This window comes from Colletotrichum graminicola (assembly GCF_000149035.1).
Source record: "Colletotrichum graminicola M1.001 genomic scaffold supercont1.7, whole genome shotgun sequence".
In the NCBI taxonomy this organism is placed as follows: domain Eukaryota; kingdom Fungi; phylum Ascomycota; class Sordariomycetes; order Glomerellales; family Glomerellaceae; genus Colletotrichum; species Colletotrichum graminicola.
Window position 1 is genome coordinate 145,418 of NW_007361011.1, and position 16,694 is coordinate 162,111.

The 16,694-nt window shown below is 33.0% G+C and overlaps 2 protein-coding genes across 2 annotated transcripts; one reads left to right on the forward strand and one right to left on the reverse strand.

Annotated features, from left to right (window-relative positions):
- Nucleotides 1-30: 30 nt before the first annotated feature.
- GLRG_01721 (uncharacterized protein) lies at nt 31-1,188 on the reverse strand (the record flags this gene model as incomplete). Its single annotated transcript, XM_008093055.1, has 5 exons — nt 31-532; nt 593-740; nt 800-931; nt 988-1,008; nt 1,068-1,188. The coding sequence occupies 5 exons, from the start codon at nt 1,186-1,188 to the stop codon at nt 31-33; spliced, it is 924 nt and encodes a 307-aa protein (XP_008091246.1).
- Nucleotides 1,189-2,705: 1,517 nt separating this feature from the next.
- On the forward strand, nt 2,706-3,242 carry GLRG_01722 (uncharacterized protein; the record flags this gene model as incomplete). Its single annotated transcript, XM_008093056.1, has 1 exon — nt 2,706-3,242. One exon carries the CDS (start codon nt 2,706-2,708, stop codon nt 3,240-3,242), a length of 537 nt encoding a protein of 178 aa, XP_008091247.1.
- Nucleotides 3,243-16,694: the final 13,452 nt, after the last annotated feature.

Consider the following 16,694-nt stretch of genomic DNA (forward strand, 5'->3'; position numbering starts at 1 on the left):
ATTTTGAAGCAATCTTTTTTTTTTTTTTTTTTAGATGTATCTTCCCTCGGGATCCATCTTGTCCATGAAGTCCATGCTCTTCTCGTACATGGTAAACACCAGACCGCCGCTCACCACTAGACGCGCCAAACGCGGCAGCGCGCCGCTCCATAGCGTCAGCACGCCCTCCTGCCTGAGGATCATGGCCGCACACCGGAACGAATTGCCGTACTGGGTCCGTGCCGAGATGCTCTGCATGCGCGTCTTGATCGTATCAAGGGGCTGGGTGACATAGACCGTAATCACGCCGGCGATGCCTCCCATGGCGAACGTCCCGACGGCGCCCAGCTTCTCCCCCGGCGCCGTGTACGACTCGGCCATCTGCTTGAGCATGTTGTATGCGCTGAACCGTACCGCGCTGTTCGCCGCCTGTCGGGCCGTTGTCGGTACGAAGCCTTGGAAGAAGCCACGGAGTCCACGCTCGCGTGCGATAATGGGAACGGCACTGAGGAAGCCGCGCATACGGGGTTTTCCGGACTTCTTGTCATCGATCCTGAGACGGTAGGTCAGCAGCGGAGCAGGCCAATTCACGTACATTCAGTTGATTACGCACAACGTCGTCTTGATGCTCTCAAACGGTGTCACGGCAAGGGCTGATTCCGTCACACCAGCGCCGAAGCCGGCGATAACAGTCTTGGGGCCGGAAATATTACCGTCGGCGTCGGAAAGCAGCTTCTTGTACTGGTCAAAGGCCACGAATCCTGTCGATTGAAAGTCAGCCGCCTCCAAGTCGCTTCACAGCCGTCGCTGGGCCACGTACGGATACCGGCCTTGAGCGAGTTTCCAATAATCAACGTCGTGCACCCGGCATACCACTGCGCTCCAAAGGGCGGCCACGGCAGCTTTTGTCCAGCAGTCAAGTTCCGATTCAACTGTGACCGGGTCTTGGCAACTTTCGGGTATTGTTAAGGTCAATCGCGGCGGTTTATCGATCGCGGAGGGTCTTACATTCGGCAGGGTATGTTATGGCTGTCGAGGCGGTTAGCATTGCTCGATGTGCGTCCCCGTCTTTCGTCGCCGCGACTCACCAATCTCAACAGCGCCGGCCGAAGATCCAGCCAGAATGGATCGCAGGACCGTGGGCCCGCCCTTCTTGACGGGCTGCGACTCATCCTTGGTCGCCGCGGTGGCACTGGTCGCGGTCGACATTGTGGGCGGAGGAGGATCTGGGGAGCGTGCCCGAGGTTGTCTGAGTTGCCGGGGAACTTTTTTGGAGGCAATTGGAGAGGAAGCTTGACGTGCAGATGCGTCGCTGCGTCCGACATCGCGGGGTGTGGAGACTTGGAAATTCGTCAGGTACGTACCTCTTTGTCCGGGGGGGGGGGGGGGGGGGGGGCTGTGCTATGTCGTAAATGCCACACAAAGATGAAGGAGTTGTGGGGTCATGGTCAGGCCTTGGCCTCGGCCACGGCGACGGTGACGGCGATGTTAATACCAGTCAGTTGAAAGTAATGAGTGTCGTCCCGCGCACATATCTCCAATATTGCGCTGCTTAGAGCACCAACACAGGCCAGATTTCGCAATAGTCTGGGTCACTGCTGTCAGTGTTAAACGCAAATCCTCCTATATTGATACTATAGGCGTACTTTCTTATATCAGGCCAACTTAGTATGATTAGCTTGTAAATTAAAGCTTTTGAAGGATTCGCGTCGTCCAGGAGGATCAAGGAAATAAACCCCTCCTACAAGTTGTCGCACTAGTGCAAATATTACTTCCTTCAGTGTTGTGGCCTTTAATAAACAATCCAGCTCAACTACTTATATTGAGTCAGGCGGCTGACACCTTAACAATGCCCACCACGATAACCCAGCTAATTAGACGAAACACGTTTCGGGGGGTCTTCCACCTCTAGGTTGTAGAATAGGCGAGAGGTATGGACGTATTGTAGACGTATTGTGGCATGGTGTCGCGGAACATCCAGACAATTTGGCATAAGCCGCCGAGCGCAGCCTGGTGGTCTCTACAAGCAGGGTTGACAGCAACGTAGACATAGTTGCTTGCACTGACAGACGTTTTGTTTACTGATACAGCTAGTTACTGTCAGCCGCTATTATAATTATGCAAGCAACCATGCGGCTTACCGGCTGTTTGTATAGCGGTTAAGTGTTTGATGCTTTAAGGCGGTAGCTCCTAGGCTAATGGGTGTAAGCAATTACGTAGGCGTAGTGCGGGATATATCTGATAATTCTACGTGAGTGACGGAAACCTTGACCTAGGGGCTCGTATTTGTTTTGCACATTGCTTAGGCTTTCCCCTTCTTTCCCTTCGCTTAGGTGTCTGATCTTACGGCATATGCACGTAATATAGCCAGGAGGATAATACGAGGTGAAGAGCGTTCCATCAAGGCAGGTCACGTCAGCCTTGGCCGGCTACTGACCGCAGAATATTGGAAAATAGAACTATCTCGGGGGGCTTTTGTACGAGGTTCTTGGGTTGAATCTGCAGGAAGACTGTCATCTTACAAGGATAATGCAGAGACTAGACATAGCGGATGCACATAATAAGTTTTGAGATTAGTATAAAAAGAACGGAGGTTCTCATAAACAAGTCAAGTCGTTTCAGTACTTAGACTCGGACTATTATCTCAATATCATTCTTAAAACAGAAAGTTTCTTAACAACCTTGATACCTTGGACCCTAACCTACTTCTCAACCTCTGAAGAATTATGCAAACCCTCCTTCAAACGGCCCTTCTTGCAGTCACTGCAATAGCAGCCAGCCTTCCCACGCAAATCGCTGACGGTACCAATGGCTTCCGCCTCTGGGCTAACATGATTTACCCCGATCTTGGCCCAGAGTGGGGCTCTGCTGTTCAGGGTTACGAGCTTAGCTACGCATCCAGTAGCCAGTGCCAAGCGGAGGTCATTCTGGTTCCCGCCAACCAAGGGTCTACTTTTTATGCCAAGAACAATACGATTGGGCTTTACTTTGAAGATGAATCGCCTCTATTTGCCGGCATGGGTTTACACTGGCGTGCGACTGCGACGGTACCAAGCGGTAGACCTGTGAAGTTGAAGTGTTTGGATGGTACTCAGGGTCTGACTCTCACGACAAACGGCGTGTATTATCCTGGAGAAATGGGTCCCGATTTCAATGGCGCATTCATGGCGTGCGGGAGGGAATATATATTCTTGAGCTTCTTTGCATGGGGCCAGAGGCCCCTTTACGGTTGTACTGTAGTCCAGCTTCTTCCCATCTACTAGGAGGTAGATGTACGCTGTCTTCTTTTAGTGGTCCTGACGTAGGTAGGTGCTCATCCAGACATCTTAGTCTATCACTTGATTACTCAACACAACCACGCTACCTAGCAGACACAAACACTTCAGCAAGTTACAACTTTGAAAACACACGTGCTGTTTACTCATTCTTCTATTGAAAGTCCTCAGACGCAAACTTATCCCCGTCCCAGCCGATCATATGAACGGCCTCGATACGCTTCAAAACATCTCTTCACCCGGCACCACAATGGCATTATACCCGGAATCAGAGAATATATAGAGTAGAATAGTTATTTTGCGTCGTAGTTTATACTCATTTGCCGGAAAAACACACAGCACCGAGATCCTCAAGACACCTTGCCCACATAATTGCTGCACCATCAAAGGGAGCCACAGGAGGAAGTCCTACTGAAGTAAGGTCCAGTTGGTACCCGCGTGGAACTGGGAATATTTGAGAAGCTTCTACGTACAACCTGAATAATACTGGGCTGAGTGCGCGAGGTAAGAATGACATAGCCTGCCTTGTCTTCCAGGGTCTGTAAGACTCCGTCAACTATGAATAAGAGTATGGCTGATTTCCGAGCAGGCCAATTGACAGCCTTATCATATGCTGTAATACGAAATTAGTACTTGTATCAACTTGACGAGTCACTCGGCGTATTCCCACAATCCACGATCTATATTCTATGTTGATACTACCACTCCATACGTAGATAGTTGAATCCCTATTATCCACTAGTTCGCCTCACTTTTCTTCCATACGATAACGCTATACACGAGGTTCAACGTGGTGTTGGAAAGCTGGTTGTAGCTTACATTTCGAGTAGTCACGGCAATGCCTATAATAGACCAGACTTGCTGGAGCATGTTCGTAACGAGAAGTTAGATATTTGAACAATAGTCACTGTTAGTATACGGTAGGTATGCTTTGGGGGGGTGGTCACGTGATATTTACGTGACACACCGCCTCCCTTAGCAGTATCTACCTTACTACTAGTATACCACCTAAAAGTCTAGATTCACTTTATAACTAACTAATATAACAAGTAACTACTACATTCTATATTATAATTTGTTATATAATCTATAAGATATCCTTTTTATATAATTTAACTAACACTAATTAGTATATAATTAAATTATAAGATTACTACTATTAAATAGATTAGTAAGGTTTATTTTACTAGGAGTAGAGAGGATTAACTAGCCTATTAGTTGTCACAGGACAATATGGCCGACCTTGGATCCACTTTACGGCCTTGCCGGTGGATCCATCGGTCGGGCCAATACCCTGCCGACCGGTGGGCCCCGTAGGTGCCCCACTTGTCCCCACCTGTCAGCAGTCTATAAGACCAGCCGTTACCAGCCGTAGCTCCTAGCTCCTAGATAGGCAACTAATCCATCACCTATCAGACCGTGTCAAGTAGTAGCACAACTACGTTATAATCTATAGGTATTAACCCTCTGCTGCTGTTAATTACCTAATAAGAGGTAAATACGCTAATTACTAGGAGCTATTTAATTAGTTATCTAGGTAACTAATTAGAAGCCTATATTTTTTTACTAGCTAGTCGCTAATATACGCCTACTAGTAAAGTTTTTTGCCTGCTAGCCCGGCTATCGCCAGACCTCCTAAACCAGCTAGAGCCGCTATCCCTCTAGCTAACACCCTTACGTTTAATAACCTTACTTTCTTTACCCTTCTTTTCCTTTATTATACTCCTTTTTACCCTCTTTTTCACCTGTTAATCTATTAAATCCACTGCTACTAGAGCTGCTATTAATTAAAGAGCTTAAGAGACAGCAAAATCGCCAGCCTAAGCCCTGCTAGAAGTGTAATACCAGATTTCCCTTACAATCTGCGCTTTTTTGCTATATATACGTAAATAACTACAGCTAGTAACACTACTACTAAATTTACTATTAAGACTTTATATTTTAAAACACCCTTTACTACTATCTACTAGACTATAAGCCCTTATTACTATTACTATCCTAGCTATCTTTACTATTAACTTTACTATTACTACTATTAATATTAATAGTCTTATTACTACCCTCTATAAGCAAGCAATCTATATTACTAGTGCTGCTAACCCTCCTTACTACTATAAAATTTAACCTAGCTATTAAGGCTCTTTATAAAAAGGCAGCTATTAAATAGAGAAGTAGCAGCCTATTACTGCCGCTATTATTACTACTACTACTAAGAAACACCTTACTGCTGCTAAGATATATTAGACTATTACTACTAACACTACTGCCACCTAGCTACTCTACACCTAACCTATACCCCTTAGTATATAAGTATATAAATACACTAAGGAGACACTTTAAGGTATATACCTAAGAATACTAGTACTAGTAACAGCTAGGATTTAGAGGAGGTAACCTACTAAGAGGTAAATCTCTTTACTAGTAGATTTAGGATTAAGAGGCAGTAAGTTAACTCTTTAAGTAACATACTTTTAACTATCTACTAGCGCCACCTTATAAAGCTACTTAGTATAGAGGTTAAAATACCCTAGATAACAATAAGGAAGATAATAAGGAAGATAATAAGAAAAATAATAAGGATAATAACAGCAGCTATATAGCAGAGACTAGTCCCTAGGATAATAATAACAGATTAATCTATTTAATAGGGGATTATTACTATAATAATAATAAATATCCCTATAAGCTAGGTTAATTAACCTAGGCTACTTATAGCTAACTAACCTTACTAGCCTACAGCTAGGCTACTTACAGCTAGGCTACTTATAGCCAGCCAGCCTTACTAGCTATTTTAGCCTCGCTAGCGCAGCCCTTATACCTATACCTAAGCCTATACCTAGACACCTACACCTAGCTACACAGCCAGCCTATGTATTAACCTAGCCAGCCAGAGTACTATCTATCTAGCCTACTAAGCCATAACAGTAATAATAAATAGGAGTATAGTAATAATAGTAATACTATTAGAGATAACACTAAGAGATATAGGGACTTTAATAACTATAGAGATAAGTATAGTAATAGATACTCTAATAATAAATACTCTAATAATAAATACTCTAAGAAAGACTATAAGGACTATAATAACTACTAACCCTTAGGTATACCCCTCCTATAATAGCTATAACAGCCTTATAAGAACCTAAGATCTATAGTTAGATTAGTTAATTACACTGCTAGTTAGCTATTTTTCCTTTTCTGCCTTTTTCTAAATAATTGCTATATAATAATTATTTTAATTAAAGGGGGGCACTTATCACAGAACAATATAGCCAACCTTAGATCCACTTTACGGCCTTGCCGGTAGATCTATCGGTCAGGCCAATACCCTGCCGACTGGTGGGCCCTATAGGTGCCCCACTTGTCCCCACCTGTCAGCAGTCTATAAGACCGGCTGTTACCAGCTGTAGCTCCTAGCTCCTAGATAGTCAACCAATCCATCACCTATCAGACCGTGTCATTAGTAAATAATCCTCTATAAATTTAACCTTTATTATTATTACCTCCTTACTCCTTTACTCTATATTAACTAAATTCTTATTAATAATAAATAAAAAAGGGAAAAATAGAGAGCTACTACTAGTAATAATAGGGCTATTAAACTAATAAATAATAAATATCTATTCCTTTTTATATCCTCTACTATTACTATTATTACTATCTTACCTCTTATAACCTCTCCCTCTTCTACCTGCCTTTATTTACTATATTAATCTAATAATATAAGGTAACTATATTAACTTTAATCTTAATAAGTTAGACCCCTATAAAGTTAGATTATATATAATATATATAATTACTATATAGTTAGATACTAACCTCTATAGCTACTGCCTTCTTACTGCCTTTTAGTTAGATTTTATAAATTAGACTATTACTACCTTTAATACTATAGGCACTAAGGTATTATTAATATTTTATAACTACCTTATTAATAATAAAGTCTTTATTAATCTAGTAAAAAGAAGGATTACACCTAAATTAGTAGACCTTCTTAACGCTAATTTCTATATATAGACTAAAGAGGATATTACTTTTACTTACTATAAGCAGCCTATCTTTAACTTATAAATAAAGAACCCTAAATTTATTAATAATATTACTAGTTAGTATATCTTACCTAAAGAAAAGTTAATAATTAAATAAGCCTTATCTACTACTTTTTTAATATTATTATAAATAATAGCTAATACTACTTTATAGAGGTAGCTAACCTTATTTACCTTAACTTATCTATTAATAGTAGATTATTACTAGCTAAAGTAGGAGTAAAATAGCCTAACCTTACTCTTATAATAAGATAAAATCTACTAGGCACTTACTAATCTAAACCTAGTACTTAAAGGTAATATAAGCACTTTATTTATTAATACCTTATTATATAACCTAAGAACCTTTTACCTTTATTACCCTTATTATAACTAGTATAGTAAGTAATTAGGTAGTTAGCCTATTATAATAGATAAAGTAAATCCTTAGTAAGATATACTATTTAATTTATTAAGTTACCTTAAGCTTACTACTAACCTCTTACCTTAGGGCACTATATAGAGATTTTAATTATAAGGCTATAATAAGTTATAACGTTAGCTACTATATAGATCTAAATTTATACTTATCTCTTTCTCCTAACTACACCCCTATTAACTAACTAATCTTATAAAGCTACTAGTAGATAAAACTAAGTATAGTAGTAAGTTATATAATATTCTTAATCTTAAGTTAAGTATCTTTTAAGATAACTACAGTAAGGTTAAGATTAAGTAATACTAACTTAGTCTTACTTTTTTTATTATATTAAAAGGTAAAGTATTTTAGTTCTATATTAATTATATCTATAGTAATAGTATTTATAATTTTAATAAGATAGTTAACTAAATTTATAACTACTTTAAGACATAAGAATAAATATAGACTTACCTATCTTAACATAGCCTTCCTAGCAGCTGTTACAGTTCTAACAGGATAAAGCTAGGCTGTAGTAGTGCTATAAAGTGACGTAGTGTAAAGGCAAAGTGTAATAGTAAAGTAGTAAAGTAAGATAAATAATAATAAGGAGCTAAACAAATAACATAAGATAAGATAGGTAATAGATAGTAGGTGTATTTATAGTTAACCCTCTTTCTATAAAGGGTTACCTACTAAAGGGATATATACCTAAGGTATATATAACGTATTATATATATATTAAATATCTAGTCCTTACTATCTATTTATCTCCTAACTATAGGCACTTACTACCTTATCCTATAATAAGTGCCCCCCCTTAAAAAGACCTTATCTTCTTCTACTAAATACTTTAAGAGCTAATTAAGAAAGTAATATCTACTATTTTCTATCTCCCCTATATTATAGCTTTATACCTTAGGGTTATTTATTTATATTCTAACCTTACTGTTTACTTATTATTATTATTACTTAGGTTAATAGCCCTAGCCTAGTACTTCTTTCTTTATAGGCCTATAGGGCTACTAAGTTCCTCTACTAGGTAGGGCTACTTATTACTTCTGCTGCCTAAGCTTATGTTACTAATAACGCTTTAGGTAGCAGTATATATCTCCTGCTAGAGGTAGAGTGTCTTTATAAGTAAGGTAACTTAATTTTATAACTATTTAAAATCCCTAGCCTTAAACTTATTAAGGGCGTTAAGATTATCTACCTTATAGTTAAGGTTCTTAACCTTATTTTTAATAGTGTTAATTTATTTCTTAACGTTATTAATTTAGGCTGCCTGCTAGTAAATCTTTTTAGCCCTAGCGTATAAGCTTTTTTTAATAGCCTTATTAATATTACCTTATGCTACTATAGCTACCTTAGCCTTATTAATAGCTATTACTAAGGTAGTAATATTCTTTATATTCTTATAAATTAACTTAATATACTTATTAACTTTAGTAGTAAGGTTAGTAACTTAGTCTTCTAGCTAGTTAATTAGGTGTAATTAGCCCTTTATATAGTAAGTATACTAAATTTCTAGTATAGAGATATAGTCTAGGCGCTAGATAAGTAAGAAAGTACTTATAACCTTAGAATTACTTTACTTAGGTTAGTATAAGTATATAAAGCTAATTAGCACTATATAACTAAGGAGTTCCTTAGACTATAGTTTACCTTCCTTATAATTAGTAAGGATAGTATCTATAGGGGCTATAATCTACTATTAGAAGTACTTATCTAAGGTTAAGGAGGTATATAACTATTTAGTATTAGAGCTCTATTAGCTTATATAGAAGCGCTAGACCTAGACCTTAGTCTTCTTATATAGTATTTAGTTACTACTACTATAAAAGGCTTTATTAAGGTGTATAATTACCTCCTCCTTAATAGGGATTATTAACTTTTTAGTAGTAGATATGTTTTTATATAAGGCAGTAAGTGCTTTTACCTTAGCTGCTATAGTAACCTTCTTTACTATTTTATTCTTAGCCTTCTTAATAGCGCTTTATTTAGTTAATAGCATACTATCTTAATTAAGTGTATTAAGGTATTACTTAATATATTTATAAAGCTTATTATACTTCTTTTATTACTTAACTATTTTTTATTACTAAATATATTTATTAGCCTTTTTAGTCTTATTATAAATACTATCTAGGAGTTTAATTTCCTTAGTTAGGACTTTAGACACCTTAGAGTTCTTACTACTTACTTTATTATTATTAAAGTTAAGGTTAAGGTTTATATTACTAGTATTATTATTACTATAGTTAGGGTCCTTTATAGCAGCCTTATTATTTTAGCCTTTTTTACCTATACTACTTATACTAGTGTCTAGTTAGTTATTACCTTAGGCTAAGGGATTAATAAGGGTAAAGCTAGGTCTTATAGCGCTACTACTACACTTCTCTATAAGCTACTAACTACTAGTAGCACTAGCCTAGGTAAGGTAGTTAACATACTTAGATATCTTATTATTATTAACGTCTTTATTAATAAATTTATTAAAGTTAAAGGTGTTTTAGTTAAAGATATCCTTATATAGGTTAAAATTACTTATAAAGCTTTAGGTTTTCTTAATAGTGTAATTATAAGATTACGCGTTATGCTTATAATTAGCTTTAACTACTACTAGTGTTATAAAAAGTAGGGGTAAATTATAATATAAAAAGTAGTAGTAAATTATAAAGAAAAGTAATAAGTTAGATAGGTTAAAAAATAGAAAAATAGTAGTTATAGGTAAGTAAGTTAAAATATTCTCTAGCTATTAACTATAGGTATAAGTAAGGTAGGTGTAGTTACCTATTTTAAATAGTTACTTCTTCTGTTTTTTTTAACTATTAATAATATATAGTTATTTAGGTCTTTTTTTACTACACTATTATATAATATAATAAAAAAAGAGTGTTAGTATATTAAAGGTATTATTTCTTCTTATTAAAAGGAAGATTAAAAAATAAAGGTGTTATTAAAAATAATAGTATAAGGCTAAGTATTACCTTACGTTATTAGGAAGGATTATAATAATTTAGGTATTATTAGTAGGGGGTTCTAGAGGAATTCCTCTAGGGCTAGTTTCTAGCCTTATTTCTTTATATGTTTTAAACTCTAGTTAATAAGGTTACTTTTCTTATATTCCTTTACTAAGTTACTAGCGTTTAGTATAAGATTTTTATAAGGCTTCTATATATTATCTACTAGTAAGTACCCCTTCTACTTAATAAGATACTTAACTAATAGCTAATTCTTCTTTTAGTTAATTCTTTATCTTATAATTTATTTAACTTTATACTTTTTTATACTATTAACCTTTATTAGTTCTAGTAGTTACTGCTCCTTACTAAAAGGATCTTTACCTATAGGTGCTTTTTATAGCTATATAGTTAATACTACTAAGTGTACTCTTTATTATAGTAGTAAGTTAAGTTTATAGGCACTAGGCCTAACTATATAAGTAATCTAGAAAGGGCCTATACGTTAGGGAGACTACTTCCTCTTAGGCTTACTAGGTAGTAAGTAGCCTTTACTAAGTTAGAGGAATACCTTATTACTAATAGTAAAGTCTATAAGGTAATAGTAATAGTTATATTACTTTTTTTATATTAATCCTACTACGTTAATTAAAGCTAGAGCTTTAGATTAGTAAGTCTAGTGTAGTATATCTAAGGACTCTATTAGTAGTCCCTTAGTACTAATATGTTTTAGTACTATTTATAGGTAAAATCTAAGGACTAGTTTGTTTAGTAACTACCTTATTATAACTATAAGTAAGTTATTAAGTAAGTATTATAGTACTAGAAGTATATTAATCTATAGTATATCTAGGTTAGTATATATATAAAAGTAGATAGTAATCTTAACTATTTAGTTAGTCTTTTTACTCTTACTATTAGTCTAGAGGTAGTACACTATAAAGATAAGTAGCTTTACTTTTAGGGCGTTAAATATTTCTACTTAGATAGCTAATATAAATTTAAGATTATAATTACTAATAATAGCTATTAGTAGGCCCTAGTTATATATTATAAGAGTTTATAAAAGTACTTAGGCCTAGTAGTAAGCCTTATACTTAGTGTGTCCTAGGATTAGTAATGTCTTTTTACTAAACTTATAGGTTATAGTATAAAAGTAGTTAAATATAGTAAGGTTAGGTAGTGCCTAGAAACTATTCTATATTAGCACCTTAGGTATATCTATAATAAAGTCTATAGAGATTATATAGTAAGGCACTTTAGGTGTTATAATAAGTTAAAGTAATCTTATAGTCTTCTAGTAATCTATCTAGTTACTCTAGTAGGTTAGGTAGTAAGTAAGATATAACTTTACTAACTTTACTTTACTAAAGATATAAAAGTTATATAACTTAGTAAGTATTTTATTACGCCTAAAGTAAAACTTCTTGTTATAAGCAAAAGTAAAAATCCTTCTTACTATAGGTTTTAAGATATAAAGTCTATATATACTATTAGATATAATATAAAAGATTAGTCCTCTGTTATTAATTACCTAGGGTAAGGTTAGTACTTATAGCTATTATCTTTTTTTATAAGGTAGTTATTATTCTCTTTTAGCCTTATTTAGGGTTATAAATTCTTAGTTATTTTTATATAAGTACTTAATTTAAGCTTTTAACTTCCTAAATTTCTTATTACCTTAGTAGCTTAAGACTATACTCTTTATAAAGTTATTATTAATTTATACTATTATAGTAGTAGCTATCCTAAGGTTTAGGGGCTTATTACCTATATACTATACTATTACTATTATATCCCCTTTTTTATTATTATTAATATTAGTAAGCTTATCTTTCTATAGGAAATATTTTAATAAGTTAGGTTATATAACTAGTAGGTAGGAGAGTGTATTTAGCACTATATTAAGCTTACTAGGGATATAAAAGATATATAAGTAAAACTAGGAGAGGTAGTTTGCTATATTAGTAAGGTAAAAGTTAGCCTTATTAAGGTCTATTATCCTTAGTAATATATAAGTAATAATTCTTTTTACTACTATATAATTAGTAAGGATATTAACCTTATACCTATTAGACTATATAAGCTTCTAGAGTTTTTTTATAGCCTATATAATAGCTATAACTTTAGCCTTAGTAGCGCTAAAACGTTTTTCTACTTAGGTTATAGTTTATAACAGGAATAAGATTAGCTTAATATATTTATTTTTTATATTAATACTAGGTATTTTTTTATTATCCTAGTTATAATTTAGTTAAAAAACTATAAGCCTAAAACTGCTAATATAGGTATTAATTTTAAAGAAAAGTGGTTTCTTAGGATTATAGTAATATCTTATTACTTATTTATAAAGTTTCTTTTATAGTAATTTCTATATATTAAGCTCTTTAAGTATAGGGTTAAACGTCTTTTTTACTATAATCTTTACCTTATACTAACGTATTATACTAGGTCTTAGTACGTTATCTTTTTTTAGTTACTTAGTAAGTTTTATCTTCTTATAGTAAAAAGGCTTAGTAATTATATTAAACTAAAGAATTCCTATATATAACTATCTGCTTATCCTAAGGTATATCTTAAGGTCCTAGAGACTATAAAGGAAAGTAAGTTATTTAAAGGCTTAGATATAGTTATTTATCTTATAGATACTACTACTATTTATAATGTAGCTAAGAAGCTTTACTAAAAGAAAACTAGTAAAAGATTTCTACGCTTTAATATATATATAGTACTTATTAAGGATCTTTAGGACTATCTCTAGGTGCTAGAGGTGTTCTTTATCTAAGTTACTAAAGATTATAATATTATTAATATATACCTTAATAAAGTATTAGTATTTAAAGAAGATTTAATCTATAAACTACTAGGCATATACTAAAGAGTTCTTAAAGCCTATTAACACTATATTAAAGTACTTAAGTCCTTATAGGCTAATTATTACTATATAATCTTAATATAGGAGATATATACTAAGCTAGTAAAAGAACCCTAACGTATTAAAGACTATTACCCTCTTTTTACCTTAGAGGGATTATATAATATCTTCTTAGTCTAGTAGAGGGTATACGTTAGAATAGCCTATTTATTAAGTAGCCTTATATTAACTACTATATACCCCTTATGTTTTGTCCTATCCTCCTTATATTTCTATATAATAAAAAGAGGATAAGTAAGCGCTATAGGGCGTTATTACTAGCTTATCTTACTAATTTTATATTACTTATTATTCTAGCTGTTAATAAGCTTTATATTCTTAAGGCTAAGGGGGAATACTTAGACGTTTTACTTCTAGTTTTACTATTTATTTAGGAGCTTAATTTATATTTTATCTTTATTTAGTATAGGTATTAACCTATAGTTATAGTAAATATTATACTTATCTAAGAGCTTTTTAAGTTTTTTAGTAAGTTTAAGGTTATTAGTATAGATCTTTATACTATAGTAGTTAATAATTATAAGGTGTTTATCTAGCTTTAATATACTATATCTTAGTATTTCTTATAGTAGTATAGGGATATTTAGTAGTTCTTTCTTTTTTAGCTCCTATAGTAAACTCCCCCTCTATATTAAGGAAGTTATTAGTAATATTAATAAAGTTAATAGAGTTACTCTTAGTAATAGTATTTAGTGTCTCTTTATTAATAGCCTGTGCGCTTTTTTCCCCTAGGACTAGTAAGATTTATATAACCTTAGTACCCTTCTTAATAATAATAGGTGTATCTATATTATTATAGACTAGTACTACTTTAGTAAATAATAAATTTAGTATTACGTCTAAGACGTAAATATTTATTAAGAACATATAGTATTTATATAGCTTCTTATTATTATTATGTTTATTAGAGAGGTTAATAAAGTTAACTAAGAGGTAGTATATTAACTTTAGCTAGATAGTTATAGTAAATTACACTATAATTTTTTATATTATAAGGAAATAGCTTTTTACTATTACTAGTATTATTATGTTATAAGTAAAGTAAAGTTTTACTTATTTCTTATTAAAGTTAATAACTACTTTATAGTTATTATAAAATAAGGTACCTAGTAATAGTTAGGCTAGAAGCTTCTTAACTATTTTAGTAGTAATTATAGTATAAACCTTTATTTTAGTGCTTTTTACTACTTTATTAAAGTATATATTAAAGGTAATATTCTCTATAAGGGTAAATAATAATCTTACTGCCTTTACTTTTTATAGTTTTACTATAAAGAATTATAGGTTTCTTATAAATTTCTTTACTTACTTATAGTCTACTAGAATAATAAATATACTTATATCTAGGTATATAGCGTTTTCTTTTAAGTTCTTATTTACTTAGATCTTTACCTATAGGTAGGTGTGTTTATACTAGTCTTTTTTCTTATTAGGCTTTATAATAGCCTTAATTACTTCCCTTATCTAGAAAGTAAAGTTTACTATATTACTATTATATAGTGCTTTTTTAGAGGAGTCTAGCGTTATAAGAGTTATAGCCTTATTTAGTGTTAGTAATTACTTTACGCTTTTATTACTCTTAGCTGCCTTTATAAGGTACTTCTTAATCTTATCCTAGTGTAAAGTAACCTCCTTAAAGGTCTTAAGGATCTCCTTATAGTCTACTAGGGCTATAGTAATCTTAGTAGGTAGTAGTATAATAAAGTTTATAGTGTTAGTTATTATTAGTAAGAACTCCTTAGTAGTCTTAAGGATATACTTTTTATTAATAAGTTTATTAATCTTAATATTTATATTTTTATTATGCTTTTAGATAAATTATACTTTATTTTTACTTTTTATTTTTTATATATACTTTACTTACTACTACTATCTACCTTCTTACTAAGGTCCTTACTAAGGTTACTAGTCTTATGCTTTATGCTTTAAATTAGCCTAGTAGTGTTTATACTTATAGTTACTATAAGGTTAGTATTTTTTATAGTTTCCTTAGGCGTTTCTCTAGAAGTTTTCTTTATACTAGTAGTTATCTTATTATTACTAGTTATTATTATTAGATCCTTATAAAGCTATATCTTTTTTATTAGTCTTTAGGGGGTCTTTATCTTTAGGGTAGTAGTTTTTTAGTTATTTTAATATACTTTTTTATAGCGCTATATTATTATTTATACTGCTTTAGGTGCTTATATTATTAGTATATATAGGGGTGCTTTATAATAGTAAGGTAGCGTCTTAAAGGGCTTAGCGTTTTTCCTTAGTAAGGGTAATATACTTATTTAAAGAGTTATAATCTTTAGGCTTATAAAGGAATTACTATAGCTATAGTATAAGGTTATTATAGAACCTTATTAGCTATTAGCGTTAGGTCTAGTTACCTTACGCCCTAGTATACTTAAAGTAGGATTAAGTAAAAGTATAAATATTATACTATTTATTAATCTTATTAGTAGTAAAGTAATTTTTATAGAACTACTTTTCTACCTTAATAAGGGTTAGTTTAAAATAGTACCTAAATTACCTTAAGATTACTAGCTAACTTTCTTACTTAAAGATATTTTATTTTACTTTAGTAAGTTAGAATTCTTACTAGTTTTATACTTATTTATAGAGGTACTAGTTAATTATCTAATAAAAACGTTATAAGGATAAAAGATCTCTATAAGTTACCTTAACTACTTAGATCTAGAGCTCTATATTATAGTAATATGTTATAAGGTAGTTATAAAAGATAAGGTCTAGTAAGTACCTCTTAGTGTTAGTATTAAGCTAAAAGATTCTTATAGTAAATAGTATCTATAGCTAGGCTAGAGAATAACCTAAAGTAGCTATAGTAGTTACTAGTACTACTACTACTTATATCTAAGTAGTTATAGTATAAAGAAAGGCTACTATAAGCTTTTTTATATTTAATACTAGTAAAAGTAGTATAGCTATAGTTAACTATAGGCTTTTTTACTACTCCTACTAGCTAAAGTTATTTTATAACTAGGCTATACTTATTAGGTCTTAGTGTTTTTATAATTATCTTATTATTAACTCTAACTTTACTAATTAGGTAGCTATAGTTATAGCACTAGCCTTCTTACTAAGGTACTA